The sequence below is a fragment of the Oryctolagus cuniculus genome, chromosome 10 (assembly GCF_051225735.1).
Source record: "Oryctolagus cuniculus isolate XC-2025 breed Fujian yellow rabbit chromosome 10, ASM5122573v1, whole genome shotgun sequence".
NCBI classification, from domain to species: Eukaryota; Metazoa; Chordata; class Mammalia; order Lagomorpha; family Leporidae; genus Oryctolagus; species Oryctolagus cuniculus.
Window position 1 is genome coordinate 99269543 of NC_142876.1, and position 17568 is coordinate 99287110.

The following is a 17568-nucleotide window of genomic DNA, read 5'->3' on the forward strand; positions in this document are numbered from 1 at the left end:
TTTTGTTAAACAGCAACAGAGCCCTAACACCATGACCAATCACCCTTCTTTGAATTTGTCCTTTTCCGTCCTGCCAAGTGCCCTATTCTCACAAAGCCCAGATCACTGCCTTCCTGTTTGTGGGGCAACCTGCTGGGGGCCTTGAGTGAGGTGGGGAGGGACTCCCCAGCTATTTCCCAGTGACCTCTATCACATCATCGTCCTTATCCTCATCATCATTGGAGCTGAAGCCCACCTCGGCGACCTCGTGAGAGTCAAACGGAGGCACCTGGGACCGGAGGAGGCCACCAGCTGGGTAGCCTGCATGTGGGGACACATAGCCTGGGTAGACAGACATGCCCCGCGAAAGGTTGCTGGGCAAGACAGGGGAAGGAAAAGGCGCAAACATCCTTGGCTCGGACAGGAGTGGCTGCGAGAATGGGAGTGAATAGCTGGGTAGTATCCCTGGCACAGAGGGGTTGAGCATGAAAGAGGGGTTGCTGGCAGTGACTGAGGTAGCCGTGGAAGAGGAACTGACGGGGCCTGCTGGCACCAGAGGGTCAGTAGTCACTGGAAATACCAGGCGGGCATCTGCCAGCAAATTGGACAGCTGGTAGTAGGAGGGGGTACTACCCATAAACAGGGAGTTCTCCCCAGCCTGGGAGGTGAAGGGGGGGGTGAGGTTATGGTTTAAGGAGACGGGTGGCATGGCAAACCCGCCAGAGACTGGATACCCGTGTTCATACGGCTGCACGGGGGCTGGCAGATGGCCCTTCCTGGACCGCCGACGGGTTGACTCCTGGGCGGCAGGTGGAGTGGCCAACTTTCGCTTGTGGCCCCTTAAGTCCAGCACTGGGTGCCTGCCACCAATGGGCTGGCCAGTCACCAAGAGGGAACTATTGAGGCAATGACCCCCAAGTCGAGGCTCAGTCCCAAGAGCTGTCCCAGGAACAGCACTGCTGTCCACGAGTTGGGCCGGAGGGCCAGGCAGGGCGGCATTGGTGCTTGGGGAGCTCTGACGGGATTCCCGGGCAGCAGCTGCATCTGCGTACTGCTGGAGCTCACTGATGATCTCCGGGCTGTCAGGAGAGACGGGCCTGGCCAGCCCCTCAGGATCAGGGGCTTTGGGTGATGAGGCACTGTGTCTGCCGTTGCTTGTGGATTCTTGAGAAGGCCCCTGGGAACCTGGAGACAAAAGGCAGGTAAATGAGAATCAGAATAAGGGAAAGAAGAGAGGTAGAAGGGAATTCTACCTAAGAAAGCCTATCCTGCATTCCCTGCATTCTAATGGTTTGATGCCCAAACAATACTGTTCAGTCAATCTGACCCAATCACACAGAAAGGAATCCTCTGATCCTAGAAACCATGCAACATCGCTGTACCCCAGCTTCCCCAATCTAAATTTCTACTAAGATTGAAAGAATGGATATGAAGCACTAAGAGACCATTCTTTTATTTATTTTTTTAAAGACTGTATTTCTTTATTTGAGAGGTAGAGTTACAGATAGAGAGAGGGAAAGATGGAGAGAAAAGTCTTTCATTCCACTGGTTTACCCCTTAAAAAACCACAACGGTTGGAGCTATGCTGATCTGAAGCTAGGTGCCAGGAGTTTCTTCTGGGTCTCCCATGCAGGTGCAGGGGCCCAAGAAATTGGGCCAGCTTCCGCTGCTTTCCTGGGTCATAGTAGAGATGGATCGGAAGAGGAGCAGCTGAGACACAAACTGGTGCCCACATGGGACGCCAGCACTGCAGGTGGAGGCTTAGCCTACTATGTACACTACAGCGACAGCTTCTAAGATACCATTCTTAAAACTTTTCAGAGTGGGGACTGGCACTGTGGCACAGTGGGTAAAGCCGTAGCCTGCAGTGCCAGCATCCCATTTGGGCACCAGTTTGAGTCTTGGCTGCTCCACTTCCGATCCAACTCTCTGCTGTGGCCTGGGAAAGCAGCAGAAGATGGCCCAAGTCCATGGGCCACTGCACCCATGTGGGAGACCTTGAAGAAGTTCTGAGATCCTGGCTTTGGAATGGCACAGCTCCGGCTGTTGTGGCCATCTGGGGAGTGAACCAGTGGGTGGAAGACTTTCTCTCTCTCTCTCTCTCTGCCTTTCAAATAAATAAATAAATCTTAAAGAAAAAAAAAGAAACATTAAGGTTAACTATTAAAAAAAAAACCTTTTCAGCATTTTTCTGGGGCAGGAGACAGTGACTGGGGTGGGGAAGGACCATGGTGATGGAAGAGGAACAGGAAGTTAAAAGGCAGACCATCTGATTTAAAAATAAAACAAAATCCACAGCTGAGAAAGACAGCTGGGATTAACTAAGAAATGTGAAGTATAGCCTGGATACTAGGTAATATTCTGGAATTATTAACTTGTTTAAAAAACGTGATAATGGGAGTGGGTGTTGCAGCACAGTGAGTTAAGCCCACACCCTCCATCAGAGTGCCTGGGATTGAGTCCTGCCTCCATTTCTGATCCAGTTTCCTGCTAATGCACCTGGGAGGCCACAGATGAATGGCTCAAGCTTTGGGTCTTTGCCACACCCTCGTGGTAGACCTGGATAGAGTTTCTGGCTCCTGGCTTTGGCTTGGCCCAGTCTTACCTACTGAGAGCTCTTGGAGAGTGAAGCTGTGAATGGAAACATGTGTTCTCTCTCAGCCTTTCAAATACATAAATCTCTTAAAAAATGAAAAATAAAACATGTGATAATGATGCCATAGCTGAAAGGAGAATGTTCTTAGGAGATGTGTGGTGCAATACTTATGGATAAATGACATGATGCCCTCAAGTTACAATGGCTCAGATAATAGAAAGGGAAGGAAAAACAGAAGAGTTACAAAAATGAACAATCATTGGATACACATGCAGGGTTTTTTTTTTTTTTTTAAGATTATTTATTTATTTATTAGAAAGGTAGAGTTACAGACAGTGAGAGAGGGAGAGACAGAGAGAGAGGTCTTCCATCCGCTGGTTCACTCCTCAAATGGCCACAAAAGATAGAGCTGTGCTGATCCAAAGCCAGGAGCCAGGTGCTTCTTCCTGGTCTCCCACATAGGTGCAGGGGCCCAAGCACTTGGCCATCTTCTACTGCTTTCCCAGGCCACAGCAGAGAGCTGGATTGGAAGAGGAGCAGCCAGGACTAGAGCCGGCGTCCATATGGGATGCCAGCGCTGCAGGCGGAGGATTAACCTACTGTGCCATTTATTATATTTATTTGAAATACAGAGTTACAGAGAGAGGTAGAGCCAGAGAGAGAGGTCTTCCATCTACTGGTTCACTTCCCAAATGACCACAATGGCCAGAGCTGAGCTGATCTGAAGCCAGGAGCCAGGAGCTTCCTCCAGGTCTCCCATATCGCTACAGGAGCCCAAGGACTTGGGGCATCTTCTACTGCTTTCCCAGGCCATAGCAGAGAGTTGGATAGGAAGAAGAAGAGCCAGGACTCAAACTGGTGCCCGTATGAGATGCCGGCACTGCAGGCTGGGGCTTTAACCCACTGCGCCACAACGCCAGCCCCTATATGCAGGGTATATGGGTGTTTGTGTACTGTTCTTCCAACTTGTCTGTATAAAAGTTTCCAGAACACAAAGCTGAGTACAAGAGCAGTGCAGCTTTCACACCCCAGCAGGAGAATAAATGAGAACCACCTTGACTGAGAGGAATCTGGCAAAAGTTAGCAACATCCTTAATGTGCCATACACATACCTGTGACCCAGCCACCCAACCCATAGGAATGTATTCTACAAATATACCCACCCATCTGTGAAACAGCAGTGTCAGAGTGGTGCAGTAAGAGGTAAATGCACACTCATGGGAAGTGAGGTAACTCATTATGCTTATACCTCATTCTGTGTAAACCTTCAATGGGACATATTTAGAAGGAAAGCTGTGGAGTGAGCTATGACTACTAAATGAAAAAAAAAAGGTAAACAATATATTATAGGATGTCAGGATTTATTTTAAAAATACAAAGTGGTGTGTGCACGTACTGTTTATATGAACATACTCAATGTGTATGCATACACACAGACACTTGATCCTATGCTCTGTATAGAATATCTCTAAAACAAACAAAAATGAAAGGGGCAGCCCCAAGGAGAAGCAATGGATGGCTGGGGTCATGGTGGGAGAAAAACTTACTTTTTACTTTAATCCCTTTTTGTACCTTTTGAATTGTGAACTATATATATATATAGTTATATATATATATATATATATATATATATATATATATATAGTCCTTAAAAATAAAATAGGCTGATTTTAAACCAAATGCAAAGAATATTGTGTAGGTCAATGGAAAGTAAAAGGCATGGTACCTGCAGCAGCCATCCGACCATCTTCAGGGGCCTTTGGCTTACCAGTCGCCCGGACGGCAAAGATTCGCCCATCACTGGTACGGATGTACGTCCCTAAGAAACACAAGGAAGACTGTTAAGCAGATATGTGATAGCCAACCCTGGGAAATGAGGCATCATGGAGTGGGACTAGCTATAAAATTAACTATATTTTCTTCTCAAGATCCTTGAAATAAGGAGTAGAGTAGCTAGAAAGTTAGTGACCCCTAATATCCTCATCTATTCCACAAGCACTGAGGCAGGCCTACCATGTACCAGGCACTGTTCTAGACACTAAGGTATCGGGGAGTGTAGGACAGAAAAGCAATCCTGTCTCATGAAGCTTAACCTCTAGTGGGAAATCTAAGATTAATTACCCCAGAAAATATTTGGAAAGGTGAAAGGTAATAGAGGGAATAAATAGGGCACTGTGAGAGAAAACAAGTTGATAACCTATGTTCCCAGGTTCTGCCCAGGCCTTCTTCTTCCTCTTAGAGAAAAGTGCCTTGTTGCCTCAGCACACTCTCCCCTGAGAAGAATAATTTAAGACCTGCAATCTATTCCCACAGGGCACCACTCTACCTTCTCAGCCTTAGGAATGTCATTTGATCAGTCTCCTGGAATGTCAAGCTGTCTCTTGGCCAGGAGCTGACAAACTTTCTTAAAAGGCAAAACAGATTTTTGGCTTCATAAGCTTCAAGGTCTCTGTTCCAACTACCCAAGCTCTGTGCTGTAACACGAAAACAGCTGGGCGTGGCTATGTTCCAACAACATTTGAGTTATGGACATTGAGAGGTAAATGTCATATAATGTTCACATGTCACAAAATATTGCTCTTTAGGTTTTTCTTCAGCCAACTGAAACTGCAAAACCCATCCTTAGCTTGCAGATATAGTAACAGGCAGCAGGCTGGATACGGTCCTGGCTCATCCTTCGCCAACCCCTATTCTAGGCTAGAAGAACCCAGTAGGAATACTGAGTACACTTATCTCAATGTGTCCATGTATTTCATAGTACCTTCCCATAAGCCTAAAGGTACTCAAACCCAGGAGAGGTTAGGGTGAAATCTCCCTACTGAACGAAAAACCTTCATGGTGCCCCACACAGTGATGGGCCTTAGTTTAAGGCTAGTATGAATGATAGGCTCAGATTCCATTTTGACAGTTTATCCTAGATTCTTCATCCCAGCCCTCTAGTCTCCCTCTATAAGGAGAACAAAGGCAGAGGCAGACTTTTAAACTCTATCACACAACCTACGTATACTAATCCATCCACAGAATATACTTCTTAGGGACAACCACCTGCTCCAAGCAAGTAGGTACAGATAACACAATAGCACATGTGAGTTTGAATCTCATTCTCCAATTCTTTCCCTCCAGTTTTGATCTCCCTGTGTTCAGTCATTCCCATCCTAAGATTCAACACAGAAATGACAGCAAAATACAAGAAAACAAGGACTCTACTTTCCCTCTTTCAAGGGATACATTGACCAATATCCCAGGGGCTCAAACCAACTCTGCTAAGTTCCCAGAAATGCCATTTTCTCTTGTTTCCCTGAAATGTGACGTTCTTATGAGATGAGCCTCTCCCAGCTAAAGCTATATGGATTTATTCTGTTTCCCAGCCCAACACTTTCAACTAAGGCAGAGCATGGGTCCCAGTCATGTGCTCACCTTTTGTCCCACGGATGATGTGAATGCTCTCACCAGCATTAATTCTTGCCTGAACATCTGTGGAGCTGTTGAGCCCAGGAATAACAATATCTAGTGAAAAACAGATTTCAAATCTAGATTACACAGGTCCCAACTGAAGGAAGCAAAGAAAAAGCGAAGTCCCATATCCACTCCTGTTCCTCTTGGACTTCCCTAAAGCCTCTTAGTGAAGCAGAGGATCAGAGAAGGCAAAGGAATCAGGATGACTCACAACTGTCTTCACAGAGGATACTGCGAAGATGAGAAATTATTTAGAAATCTGATCATCTCTCCATCAACTTCCCTTGATTTCATGAAAAATTCCAAGAGTTTTCAATTGGAAAACGTTTTAGATCAAATGGTTATGATGGTATGTTTTCCCTCCTCCCTAAACTATAGCATGTATCTATCCCACATCATTTTAGGCTCCAACAGTGGCCTCCTCCTCTTCCTTACTGGCATTACCCCACTGCTGGGGAAGGGTATTTTCAAGAGTCAGCAGAGTGCTAAAGTACACTGTTCAACAAGCAACTGCCCTATGTAGAACTATACAAATATTATATGTTGGGGCTGGCACTGGGGCGCAGCGGGTTAACGCCCTGGCCTGTAGCTCCGGCATCCCATATGGGTACCAGTTCAAGACCTGGCTGCTCCACTTCCGATCCAGCCCTCTGCTGTGGCCTGCGAAAGCAGAAGAAGATGGCCCAAGTGCTTGGGCCCCTGCACCTACGTGGGAGACCTGGAAGAAGCTCCTGGCTCCTGGCTTTGGATCGGCACAGCTCCGGCGGTTGCAGCCAACTGGGGAGTATCAGCGGATGGAAGACCTCCCTCTCTCTCTCTCTCTCTGCCTCTCCTCTGTGTAACTCTGACTTTCAAATAAGTAAATAAATCTTAAAAAAAAAATTATATGTTACACAAAAATTTTAAATAAAAATGTACAAGTATTACATGTTAATCAAATATTTTAAATAATTTTTATATTTATTTATTTATGTATTTAGAGAGGTAGAGTTACAGGCAGAGAGGTAAAGACAGAAGGAGGGGTCTTCTATCTGCTGGTTCACTCCCCAAATGCCCATAGCAGCTGGGGCTCAATCAGGCCAAAGCTAGGAGGCAGGAATTCTATCCAGGTCTCCCATGTGGGTGGCAGGGACCCAAGTATTAAAGCCATCACCTGCTGCCTTCCTAGGCACATTAGTAGGAAGTTGGATTGGAAGTGAGGTAAACTAGGACTCAAATCAGCACTCTGATATGGGATGTAAGCATCCCAGGCAGTGACTTAATGTGCCATAATATCCATCCTTCATTTCAAATTTTTTACAATGAATGGGCATTATATTCATTCTCAAAAAAGTAAAAATATTTTCATTAAAATGTATATATTTGAGCATTTCTAATAAAAAGATGGAAAACAGGATCACAAAATGCTTTCCTTCCCCATCACCCGGATTCACAGAATGAAATTCATGGGAAGATGGGCTACCCATCTCCCACCACCACTCACTGGCTCACCATCCTCATCTTTATCAAACTCAAAAAGAAAGATGCAGGCCGGCGCCGCGGCTCAATAGGCTAATCCTCCGCCTAGTGGCGCCGGCACACCGGGTTCTAGTCCCGGTCGGGGCGCCGGATTCTGTCCCAGTTGCCCCTCTTCCAGGCCAGCCCTCTGCTGTGGCCAGGGAGTGCAGTGGAGGATGGCCCAGGTGCTTGGGCCCTGCACCCCATGGGAGACCAGGAAAAGCACCTGGATCCTGGCTCCTGCCATCGGATCAGCGCGGTGCGCCGGCCGCGGCGGCCATTGGAGGGTGAACCAACGGCAAAGGAAGACCTTTCTCTCTGTCTCTCTCTCTCACTGTCCACTCTGCCTGTCAAAAAAAAAAAAAAAAAAAAAAAAAAGAAAGATGCAGGTGACAATTCAGGTCTTCCAATTACATGGTGAGCGTGACTGCTGTCCTGACACCCCCCACAGTCAAGCAGGACTCAGCACATTTGAACTTCTGAACCAACATTTGTTCCAGGGACCTTTCCAGAATCCCTGCAGTGGTCAAACGTAAAAATTCAGTTCTATGTAATACTTAAGATATTTCACCAGAACACAAACTCCTCAAGATCTGGGACTGCTGTCTTCTCTATTTTTACCTACAGTGCAAAGCATTGTAAGGCCAAGAACACAAACGATGTTTAATAAATACTTCTCGAATGAACAAAGCAATTTAACATGGGGCAGCACTCTGGCACAGAATCCAGGAGTTCCTCACCCGTTGTGGTGACCACCTTCTGCACAAGGACTCCCGCACGCTGCAAGTAGTTGATCGGGAAGTTCATGGATGGATTTGTGCTGGAGGCAGAGCTTACGCTGCTTCCCAGTGGGACATGCCGGGGCATCATTGGGATGGGAGTGGACTGGACAGGACGAACACTGGCCACAGGCTTTTCATCACCTTTCAGTGTTGGCTGCCTATGAGAGAAAGAAAAACACACTAAGAGTGAAGCAGAAAGGCTGAAGGGCCTCTCCAAACTGTACCATTCTAAGCCCTCAGTGGCCACTGGAAGAAAAATCAGAAGAACCTGCAGAGTCTGGTCAATTTAAAAGAACCTGAGGTAGGACTGAGACAGAGAGGCAGAAAAAGACAGAGGGATTAAGCCTCCTGGAGTCTAGTAGTACTAGACATTAGTGGAATGATACCTTTCTGGGGATGTGTGGCAGCATCTGCTTCTCTAGAATTTGGAAGAGGGAAAATCAGGGTGATGCAAAGATGCAGTAAGGGGGGAATTTTCTTCAGGCCACAGTGGAATATTTTCATCAAGTTCCTCCAGGCTTCTGTTTGGGCTACTCAAGGGTGTCCCTCTACTCAGAACCACCACAAAAGTAGCAGCAGTCATAGCACTGTATATAACAGCCAGGTTTCCAAATGGCACAGTGCCACAACCTGCCTGAGCACTGACTGAGTGTTTCTAATTACCAACATGCTAAAATGTTACCCCATAGCCAATGATGTTCACCTTCCTTTCAACCAGATATTGGTGCTTTGAGAAAGTTACTCCTGATTCAAGTTTTCCTTTTTATCACTGTCTAGGCATTACAAATAAACTCCACATATGCATACACAAAAGAATCACTGTAAGTTTTCTGAAGTCTGTACCTTTGACCTCTGTGCCTAGAAAAGAGACTACCTTAACTGGAATGGTCTTCCCCAACCATCCGAGTGAAGGTTGCATACGGGCCGGCACTGTGGCTCACTAGGCTAACTTGCGGAGCTGGCACACCAGGTTCTAGTGCCGGTCGGGGCACTGGATTCTGTTCCGGTTGCCCCTCTTCCAGGCCAGCTCTCTGCTGTGGCCAGGGAGTGCAGTGGAGGATGGCCCAAGTGCTTGGGCCCTGTACCCTATGGGAGACCAGAATAAGCACTTGACTCCTGCCATTGGATCAGGGCGGTGCGCCAGCCGCTGGAGGGTGAACCAACAGCAAAAGGAAGACCTTTCTCTCTCTCACTGTCCACTCTGCCTGTCAAAAAAAAAAAAAAAAAAAAAAAAAAAGGTTGCACACGGAAGACCACTTTCACTCCACTCTACTATTGCAGTTGGTCCTCACGTCTCCTCAGTCACATTGCTCTCAGTTGTAGGTCTTTCTGGCCTTTCCACTTGCAAACTCCAGGTTCCCAGGTAAGTCATATATCACAGGTCTGGTGCCCATTTCCTCACTGTCTTCCCAGGGTGGCTAGGAGTTAGAAATCTTGATCAGTTGTCAGTGAGATTCCTCACAGAATCAAGAGTCAGAAGGGAAATAGGAACAACTCAGCCCAAGCCTTATACTAGGCAGGGGCTTGGGCTAAGAATGTGGGCAGGATGGCTGCTCACAAGTACCCAGACAGGATAAAGAACCAGCAGGACTGTGGTACAGCTCATCAGATGCTGTGAGAAGCTGATGACTCCACAGCGTCAGAGCTGGGACAGAGACACAGCTGACATCCCACAGCCCAGTCTGGACCATTTATCACATCTTCCTCCAACACAGCTTTTCTCTTTTTCTCTTAGGATACTCTGGCTGTTACACACAAAAAAAAGACCAAACGAGAAAAAAAGGAATGGGAATAAGAGCAGACACTCCCAGACAATAATTTCTTAGAAAATGACACAGACGTGAAAAGTCTACAGACTTTGAAAAGGAGTAACTTTCTATTTGAGAGTATCTTCAATTTACTATATAAAAATCTACAAATCCACTCACACAAAATCAGTGTCTTATGTAAAATCTTACATGGTTTCATTTCTTTTAGAATCTTACTTGGCAAGTTTTTTTTCTACATTAAAATCTTAAGAAAAAAGTATTAAATCTGTTCCCCTGCTCCCCAGGACAGGTGATACCCCCCAGGGGTCCACCAGGGGTCTCTTGAGTCACAAGGCCAGCAGCTCACTCTTCCAGCCAGAACAGTCACGATCCGAGTCATTTAAAACCCGGGAACTGCTCTGGTACCTACAACAGAACAGCAGTTGAAGGAGCTCGCTCTGCTTAGAAAAGGAACCAGATGAAAGGTGTCTGGGCCTGGCCCAGCAGCAGATCCTGCCTTTTGAGTGACTCACCAGTTTCTCTGACTGAAGGCAGGGATGCTGGTCAGGCTCTGGTCGCTGGCAGGATAATACTGAGCATACGACGGGCGGGTGTAGGGGACTGATGTGCGTTTGTCTTCCTCATAGCTTTTCTTTGCTGCTTTTTTCTCAGCTTTGGTCAGCTTGTGATCCTTTCGGTTGAGGAGCAATGACTCATGCTCGAAAGGCTCCTGGGGACACAGAGGGTGTTGATTTAATTAGCAGTCTTTGTGCCAGCATGACTGATGCACAAATCTTATTTTGAAGCCAAGACCAGTAATGTGCAGGACCAGTGAGAGCCTGCTCAGACATGGAGGCAGTTATTGGCCTTCTGTCAAGAGCATGACTCATAACTCTAACCTTGTACCAGCTGTAGACCCTTGAGCCTGCCTTCCATATCGAAAGGAAGGGGGATTCCAGAGAATGAGCAACCACATTTCAGAACTTTTCTTCTGCTAGGAAATCTCACACTGACCGAACTGTTGCACATGGCTGAGCTCAGCATCCTGGGACAGGGACTAGAGGTAAGGTTAGGCAGCTGGAGGCAGGAAGGGGAGCAATGCGGGGGGCGGGGGACGGACACTTGTGTCTAAGCTGTCTGCATAAATAAGGCTCCAGGTGAAGGAAGCAAGCTTGCCAGACAAGGCACCGACAGAGGATGCCATGCCAGGGACTGCACACATAACACGTTCTTACCTTGGTGATAAGGTGAGGGTACTTCAGACAGGCAAGCTGCAGGACTGACTCTTTAATCCCCTTCACATTCAAGGATGTTTGGGGAGCTGGCTCCTTCTCAACGAAGTGCAGTAGATTCTCCACTTCCTTCCGGGTGAAGTTCAGCATCGGATTTAGATCATCCACCACCCGATCTAGAAGGGAGAAGACAAGGAGAAAGTCAGCAAATGGCAAGGAAGATTGGAAATACACAACTACCAAGGTTAGCATGGGAGGTTGTGAATGTCAGAACTGTCACTAATAACAATCATCATCCTATATCTGCAAATCAAAGGCCCTGGTGAAATAGAAACATCACCTAAGAGAAATATGCATAACTAGCTTGGCTCTAATTATCAAACCCACCTTCAACAAATTGAGGTTAATCTCTTCAAGCAATAAGCAGAATAAGATGGGAGGAACTGCTAGATTCCCATGATTCAAAGCCTGTCTGTGTTCCCACATCCTGCCCCTCCTCTCCCATCTTTGATATTGTAAGAAGAGTGGCCTTTATGATGTGCCTCCCCTGAGCCTGGAAGATGGCCCACCTGACATGCCCTGCTTGGAAATCTGACGATCATAGATCTTCTTTTCAAGGGTGTAATCGGCCACAAGGCGATAGATGTGACAGGGCTTTTTCTGGCCATATCGGTATACCCGACATACTGCCTGGGCATCATGGCAAGGGTTCCAGGAAGCATCGAACACCACCACTCGGTTGGCACCAATCAGATTCACACCCAAGCATCCAGCCCTTTAAAACATAAGTCAACAGTTACAAAGAGATGTTTTCAAATCCATTTTGCCCTCTGTAACTCCTACCCCAGTATCATTCTCTTTCCTCTAAGCACAACATATTTGAGGATTTTGTTGTCCTGTCAGGCACAGGAAAGTATGTCTTGAAATTAAAATGGAAGTGCCTACAGCTCAGAAGGAAAATTGACTCTTCAACTCTCTGCAAAAAGTAAGGCCTCTGGGTGATGTCCTTGGAAGGGGGAACTTTTGCACACAGGTTTCTCAGTGTTTTTAGTCTACCAGCTTAGGAAAACAATGGGCTCATACCCTGAGAAGGGCTTTCTGAGAGCAGAGGCAGTACAGTCTTCAAGCTGCTTGTCAAGAGACGACGCCATCAGCCCTTAAGAGTTACAGTGATAGTGCTTTCTCTGCTTGTTAAAGCACTTCCACATCTGTCAAATCATCTAAGCCTCACAACACTCCTTGAGAAAAGCTAACCACAACCACTTAACAAAGATCTCAAAGAAGTTTATGACACTATCAGGACTCCCTCCTTTTTTTTTTAAAGACTTTTATTTATTTCTCTGAGAGAGTTACATAGAGAGAGGAGGAGAGGCAGACAGAGAGAGAAGTTTTCCATCCACTGGTTCACCCTCGAATTGGCTGCAATGGCTGGAGCTGTGCTGATCCGAAGCCAGGAGCCAGGAGCTTCCTCCAGGTCTCCCACATGGGTGCAGGGGCCCAAGGACTTGGGTCATATTCTATGCTTTCCCACACCATAGCAGAGAGCTGGATTAGAAATGGAGCAGCCAGGTCTTGAACCAGAGCCCACATGGGATGCTGGCACTGCAGGCAGTGGCTTTAACCACTATGCCACAGCACTGGCCCCAGGACTGCCTTCTAATACAGCTTCTTTTTGGGATTCCCTCTCTGACCTCAAAGACAAATTACAGACCTAAGCAGACTCTTTTGACAGAACCTGGATGAGTTTTGAGGTACTTCCCAGGGGCCAATTGCCCAGACACACTCCTCTGACCTCTCTTCTCAGGTTTCACTCACCGTGTGGAGAGAAGGAAGAGCCAGGTGGTAAGGTTGCTAGGATCATTGAACTGATTAATGAGCCGCTCTCTCTCAAAGGCAGGGGTGCTACCATCCAGCCCTAGGAAGAAAGGAAAACCACAAGAAGTGAGGGCACAATCACTTGGCAAATGTATTGTTTTTAAACATTTAATTATTTATTTGAGAGGCAGAAAAGAGGAGAGAGCTCCCATCTGCTGGTTTATTACCCAAATGTCCCCAACAGCCAGGACTGGGCTGGGCTGAAGCTGGGAGGCAGGGAACTCAATCCAGGTCTCCCAGATGGGTGGCAGGGACCCAATTATTTGAGTCATTACCACTGCCTCCTTGAATCATTGTTAGCTGGGGGCCTCTTAACTGCTAGATTAAACATCAGCCTCATTTTTTGAAAAGAAAAAAAAAAGAAAAGAAAAAATTTAATTCAGAGGCAGAGAGACAGATGGAGGGGCAGAGAAGTTTGTTTTTTTTTTTTTAATTTTCAGTTTATTTATTTGAAAAGCAGAGTTACAGGGGAATGGGGGTGAGGGGAAGGAGGAGAAAATGAATGAATCTTTCATCTGCTAGTTCACTTTTCAAATGCCTGCGATGGCTGGGGCTAGGCCAGGCCAAAACCAGGAGCCTCTTTAAAGGTCTCACATGGGCCGGCGCCGCGGCTCAATAGGCTAATCCTCTGCCTTGTGGCGCAGGCACACCGGGTTCTAGTCCTGGTCGGGGCACCGGATTCTGTCCCGGTTGCTCCTCTTCCAGGCCAGCTCTCTGCTGTGGTCAGGGAGTGCAGTGGAGGATGGCCCAAGTACTTGGGCCCTGCACCCCATGGGAGACCAGGAGAAGCACCTGGCTCCTGCCTTCGGATCAGTGTGGTGCGCCGGCCGTGGCGGCCATTGAAGGGTGAACCAACGGCAAAGGAAGACCTTTCTCTCTGTCTCTCTCTCTCACTGTCCACTCTGCCTGTCAAAAATAAAAAAAGTACCAAAAAAAAAAGGTCTCACATGGGTGCAGGGGCTCAAGCACTTGGGCCATCCTCTACTACTTTCCCGGGAGCATTATCAGGGAGCTGATCCAGCCAGGACACAACCAGTGCCCTTATGGGATGCTGGTGCTACAGGCAGGGGCTTAACCCACTATGCCACACCACTGGGCCCAGGGAGAAAAGTTTCAAAAACAAAACAAAGCAGGAGCTGGTATTGTGGTACAGTGGGTTAAATTGTTCCCTGTGACACCAGCATCCCATATGATCTGGCACTCAAGTCCTGGCTGCTCTGCTTCCAATCCCCCTCCCTGGTAATGCACCTCAGAAAGCAGTGGAAGATGGCCCAAGTGCTTGGGCCCCTGCACCCACGTGGGAGACCCGGATGGAGTTCCAGGCTCCCAGCTTCAGCCTGATCCGGCCCCAGCTGTTGTGGCCGTTTGGAAAGTAAACCAGCATATGGAAGATCTGTCTCCATCTCTCTCTCTGTCACTCTTTCAAATAAATAAGTAAATCTTTAAAATAAACAAATGAATAAATAGAAACAAAAACAAAATAAAGCAAACAGAAACATGGCACAGTGTTCAGATCCCATCACCTGAACATTATCACGGGTCTACAGTAAGATGCCTAGGCATCGGAAAATATTCCGAGGTGATTCTCATGTGCAACAGATTGTATGTTTTTATTTTTTTAAAGATTTATTTATTTGAAAGAGTTACACAGAGAGAGAGACAGAGAGAGAGATCATCCATTCACCGGTTCACTCCCCAACTGGCTACAAGGGGCTGGAGCTGCACTGATCTGAAGCCAGGAGCCAGGAGCCTCCTCGGGATCTCCCACATGGGTGCAAGGGTCCAAGGACTTAGATCCTCTTCTACTGCTTTCCCTGTCCATGGCAGAGAACTGGATTGGAAATGGAGTAGCCAGGACTTGAACCGGCGCCCATATGGGATGCTGGCATTGCAGGTGGTGGCTTTACCTGCTACACCACAATACATTATAATCCTTTAGTTTCTGAGGGTAGGGTTCCTGACTTAGGAGTACATAAGAGCTGGTAAAACAATGGCCTAAAGTCCTGGTGAATACAGGTCTAAGAGTTTTGAGTTTTGATGTTCTTCTAACAGGAATTTTCATTTTAAAAAGTTTTTATTGTGCTTGGCATTGTGGAGTAATAGGTAACGCCACCACCTGTGATGTAGGCATCCCATATGGGTGCTTCTGATCCAGCTCCCTGCTAGTGGCCTGGAAAAGACAGCAGAGGATGGCCCAAGTACTTGGGAGACCTGGAGGAAGCAAGCTCCTGGCTCCTGGCTTCGGCCTGGCCCAGCCTTGGCTGTTGCAGCCATCTGGGGAATGAACCAAGAAATGGAGAACCTCTCTCTCTGTTTCTCCCTCTCTCTCCATAGCTCTTTCAAATAAATTAAAAAAAAAATTTTTTTAAACTGTGTATTTATTTGAGAACCAGAGACAGACAGACAGAGCTCTCATCTGCTGGTTCACTCCCCAAGTAACTATAGTAGTCAGGACTGGGCAGAGGGAGTTGGAGTCAAAAAGCAGGAATGCAATCCAGGTCTCCTATACACAAAAGAAACTGATCAAGAACTGTGGAATGATACACATGAATGAAAGGAGGGAAGCTCCAAGGAAGCAGAAAAAATAACCTTCAGTTATGAGGAAGCATGAGTAAGAGAGGACAGACAAAATCTCTCACCTCTGATACAGGGCAAAGTCATGGGTATAAAATACCACATGGAGTACACAGGCAATAGTTTAATAGCCTGGTACTGGGTTTCTCAATCAGGACCTCAACCTGCCTTTCCAACCTGAGTTCCCACAATTTCCAAGTACAGTTCACCACTTACTCAGTGGGCCATTCCATAGTAACAAGTTCTGGGGCCAGAGCTTGTGCTGGGGGTCTCCTAGCCACCCCGTGAACCTCACATCTCTTTTAAAAAAGATTTTATTTACTTGAAAGGCAGAATTGCAGAGAGAGGGACAGAGAGAGCAAGTGAATGAACAAGGTAGTAAGCTGCCCCAGTGGCTGGGGCTGGGCCAGGGCAAAGCCAGCAGCTTCATGTGAATTTTGCACACTGGTACAGGGGCCCAAACACTTGGGCTAACTTCTATTGCTTTCCCAGGAGCATTAGCAGGGGGCCGAATTGGAAGTGGAGCAGCCAGGATTCAACTTAGCAATGAGATGGGATACTGGCATTGCAGGTAGCAGCTTAACCCAGTGCACCATAGTACGAGTCCTCCTCCAATATGGTTTCCTTCCACGTCTCTAAATCCTCCCTTTAGGTCAGTGGCTTCAAAGGAGGAGGATTTCTCCACCCTCCCATTCCCCTGGCACATCTGGAAGTGTCTGGAGACATTTTTATTGTCAAAACTGGGAACCGCTACTGCCATCTAGTGAGTAGAGATCAGAATTGCTGCTATTTAAGCCCTACAACAAAGAATTATCTGGCCCAAATGTCAACTGTGCTGAGGTCAATATTTCTCAACTACTATTCTTTATTACTGTTCCCTAAGGAGACATCTTAGACACCTTTTTCCCAATCACACTGTTCCTCCATGAAATTCTAGTATGTGTGTTGTATGTGCATTTGTGACTTGCACATTTAAAAAGGTTACATTTTTCTCACGCTGCTCACGCAGAAAACTAATTTTCATTCCTTTTGTGGTACTGTCTCCTCCAAAGAGAATGCATAATCCAGCTTGTGTTCACTCTGCTCCTTCTGCCTGGAATGACTTTTAGGTCTCACTAGTTTTGTATATTCAAACTCCTCGCATCTTTTGGGGGAGCCTTCTCTAAGGTTTTACCATCTTTACCACAATGAATCTATCTTCCTTAGAACTGAAATCAGGGTACTCAATCAGGGTTACTTCACATTTGTCCTTGGATTATCACATCTCAGATGAAGATAAGGCCTAAGTCTTCCAACTCTCTGCATTCTCCTATCTCTCAAGGCCCCCAGCTCAGTACAGAGCCATGTACACAACAGCTGGCTCTTAGTATCTTCCTGTTCCTTGGATAATCACAACTATTCCTATGCATTTGATAGAGAGTAGACTAGGAGAACAGAAAGAAGACTTTGCCAAGGCTCCAAGGACAAAGTAACAACGAACTCACGGAAGTAGCTGACGTTGCGAACCCACTTCTGTGCTCCTTGTCCCTCGGCACCAGGCAGACAGGGCACTTCTCGTTTCCCCAAGAACTCCTCAATGAGAGCCAAGGTGGAAAGGCTCTGGCTAAAAGGGAGAACATTTGGTTCAGATGGCTCCCATGTCCAAAGGAACCTTGTTCCCAATGTCCACACTTATGTGCAACCGTCTGAGAGTGGGAGCCCCCACAACTTTCTCCCCATTAGAGGTAACCCCACCGAGAAAATCAAGGATATTTTCCCTAGTTATAAAGCGAAGAGGGTCATTCATTGATTGCCACATCACTTCATTGCCACTTTCTCCATTCCTTACT

General features: G+C 46.8%; 1 protein-coding gene across 3 annotated transcripts in view; it reads right to left on the reverse strand.

Moving 5' to 3' along the window:
- The window catches only part of RAD54L2 (RAD54 like 2), a 126854-nt gene continuing 109286 nt past the window's right edge, over positions 1-17568 (reverse strand). For all 3 annotated transcript variants that reach the window (XM_070050757.2, XM_002713224.6, XM_070050756.2), the window contains exons 14-22: positions 17224-17342; positions 13106-13205; positions 11860-12065; positions 11294-11466; positions 10592-10788; positions 8269-8468; positions 5993-6082; positions 4302-4394; positions 1-1164 (exon numbers count right to left, since the gene is read on the reverse strand). In XM_070050757.2, coding sequence (XP_069906858.1) covers positions 170-1164; positions 4302-4394; positions 5993-6082; positions 8269-8468; positions 10592-10788; positions 11294-11466; positions 11860-12065; positions 13106-13205; positions 17224-17342 — 2173 coding nt within the window. In that variant the 3' untranslated portion in view covers positions 1-169. The remainder of the gene's footprint in view (positions 1165-4301; positions 4395-5992; positions 6083-8268; positions 8469-10591; positions 10789-11293; positions 11467-11859; positions 12066-13105; positions 13206-17223; positions 17343-17568) is intronic.